The 2,818-nt window shown below is 44.0% G+C and overlaps 1 protein-coding gene across 1 annotated transcript in view; it reads right to left on the bottom strand.

Annotated features, from left to right (window-relative positions):
• Positions 1 to 9: 9 nt before the first annotated feature.
• The window catches only part of LOC101859752 (LIM domain-binding protein 3), a gene marked incomplete at its 3' end in the record, with an annotated part of 19,063 nt that continues 16,254 nt past the window's right edge, over positions 10 to 2,818 (bottom strand). Inside the window, 1 exon segment of the mRNA XM_005112455.3 lies at positions 10 to 155. Coding sequence (XP_005112512.2) covers positions 10 to 155 — 146 coding nt within the window.

Here is a 2,818-nt window from a genome sequence, read left to right on the forward strand (position 1 = left end):
CACACTTACCGCAGCACTGTGATGGTCAGTATGGTCAGGGCAGTGTCCACTATGTCCAGCGCCTGACCCACGTCAGAACAGGCCAGACTGTTGACTGCCAACACGTAGTCTCCCTCCATCAGCGCCGACTCGCTCGCTTTACCGTCTGACACGATCTGGAACATTGGTATACACAGACAGTGAGTTTGTTATCATCATCATCATCATCATCATCATCATCATCATCATCATCATCATCATCATCATCATCATCATCATCATCATCATCATCATCTTCCTTCTTTGACTCTTCCTGCTCCTCTACCTCGTCTTCCTCGTCTTCCTCCTCCTCCTCCTCCTCCTTCTCCTCCTCCTCCTCCTCCTCCTCCTTCTCCTCCTCCTCCTCCAACACAAATATGTCTGACAAGTGCCGATGGACGTTAGTAAGTGAGTTTATTCAGTGTTTAAGGCCATTGACCCATTTAACATCAAATAAAGATGAGCAGAGATGCTACAAGAGTAACATACCAAAAAAAAGGAGGCGAGATAAGGACGATAGGAAAGGAGCAAACCACACTAGAGCACTCAACCACTAACCACAAGTCAGGTAGAATGTTTACTACTTTGATAAAAGTAATGAATGCATACGATGAAACCCTCAAACGCCCTAAGTAATAAACGAATAGACATGTACAACAAAATCTTCAAGTGACTTATCGTTTCACGATGCTATATTCACCATAAACGCCAAAAGACAGCGGCCAAATTATAGCAGATAACTCCGACACAGATCAGGAAAGCCACATCACTCTCAGTGTCTCATTAGTCTCATTATTGGCCTTTTTGCAGCCTAGATATAGCGTTCATCCAACGTGCTGGCTACGAAATTTGTGTTTAATGGGGCTTTGCATTATTAGAAAATACGTTAGGTAGTCGCATGACTTTCACCCACACCGGGAAGATGGTTATTTCAAAAGTCTGACGAAATTACATGCGGCATTCGGTCTCAGAAGGGCGTGTGACCCAGTAGTAGATTTAACGGTCCAAACTTCTTCAGATCTTTGAAGGAGGCAGAATCCTACAGTTTTATTGTCAAGCAATCTGCCCCCCCCCCCTCCAACCACCTAACCGGTCTAATAAGCGATGGCCATTGGTATCACTGGTTCAGTTCGGTTGGGTTCGGATGGGTTCGGTTTGGTCGTCGGTGCTAGCCCGGCTTTCCTTCATGGAGGGGCAAAATCTACCACTGTGGCACAAACCGATGAAACCAGTGATGGCCTTCAATAAACAAACGCGTTTGTTTTCAAGGCCTCGAGTCGGCAATCGGTTTGGGGCAGGGAAGGGGTCCATTTAATTTTGTAGTGTGCACTGAAGCCGCCAGAAACCGAACCGAACCGAACCGAACCGATCCTCCGGAGGGCACCGTCTACAACCATTGGTGTAGTGCTGTACCACCGACTACTGTAGTGCTGTACCACCGACTACTGTAGCGCTGTACCACCGACTACTGTAGTGCTGTACCACCGACTACTGTAGTGCATTGTTACATGTTGTCAAGCCACGGGACAGTCGTTAGTTTTGTAACTCCGATTGAGGCTACGCACATAGACAGTTCGGTGCTTGCACTTACGAAGATAACCCAACAACAACAGCAGCAGCAGCAACAACAACAACAACAACAACAACAAAAACAACAACAGCAACATCCGGGAGCTGGCACTGTGGGCACGCTGGTAGTTAATTTGGTATCATGCTCTGGCATACACTACGGATGAATGGAGTTCGAATCTTAATAGGTACGTTATTGTGCTTGCGCAGCTTCAGTAGTCATCTTTTATCACGGTTTCAAACCTACTTCGCTTGGGTCCTACCTCAAAGGGAAGTTTAAAAGATTTCGTTTCTTAAATAAATTCATGATGTTGAAAACGAGGTTTGGGGGGAGTGGGAGAGGGTAGCCACATACTGTGTCACACTACATCATACTATACTATATATTATCATACGTACAGGTCTTGCCTTATTTTTCTAAATCATACCGTACCACACGGAATACTATACCATACCATATCACACCCTACTTTTCTAAATCATACCGTACCATACGGAATACCATACCATACCATACCATACCATACCATACCATACCATACCATACCATATTTTTCTATATCATACCGTATTAAACAGAATACCATACCATACCATACCATACCATACCATACCATACTTTTCTATATCATACCGTATTAAACAGAATACCATACCATACCATACCATACCATACTTTTCTATATCATACCGCACTAAATGGAAAACCATACCATACCATACCATACCATACCATACCATACCATACCATACCATACCATAGCATAGCATAGCATAGCATAGCATAGCATACCATACCATACCACACCATACCATACCATACCATGCTATACCATACCATACACATACCATACCATACCATACCATACCATACCATACCATACCATACCATACCATACCATACCAAAACATACCAAACCAAACCATACCATAGCATACCATAGCATACCATACTTTTCCATATCACACCGTACTAAACGGAAAACCATACCATACCGTACCATACCAACCGTGCCGCACCATACCATACCATACCATACCATACCATACCATACCATACCATACCATACCAAAACATACCAAACCAAACCATACCATAGCATACCATAGCATACCATACTTTTCCATATCACACCGTACTAAACGGAAAACCATACCATACCGTACCATACCAACCGTGCCGCACCATACCATACCATACCATACCATACCATACCATACCATACCATAC

Source organism: Aplysia californica, unplaced genomic scaffold (genome assembly GCF_000002075.1).
Source record: "Aplysia californica isolate F4 #8 unplaced genomic scaffold, AplCal3.0 scaffold01279, whole genome shotgun sequence".
Classification (NCBI taxonomy): domain Eukaryota; kingdom Metazoa; phylum Mollusca; class Gastropoda; order Aplysiida; family Aplysiidae; genus Aplysia; species Aplysia californica.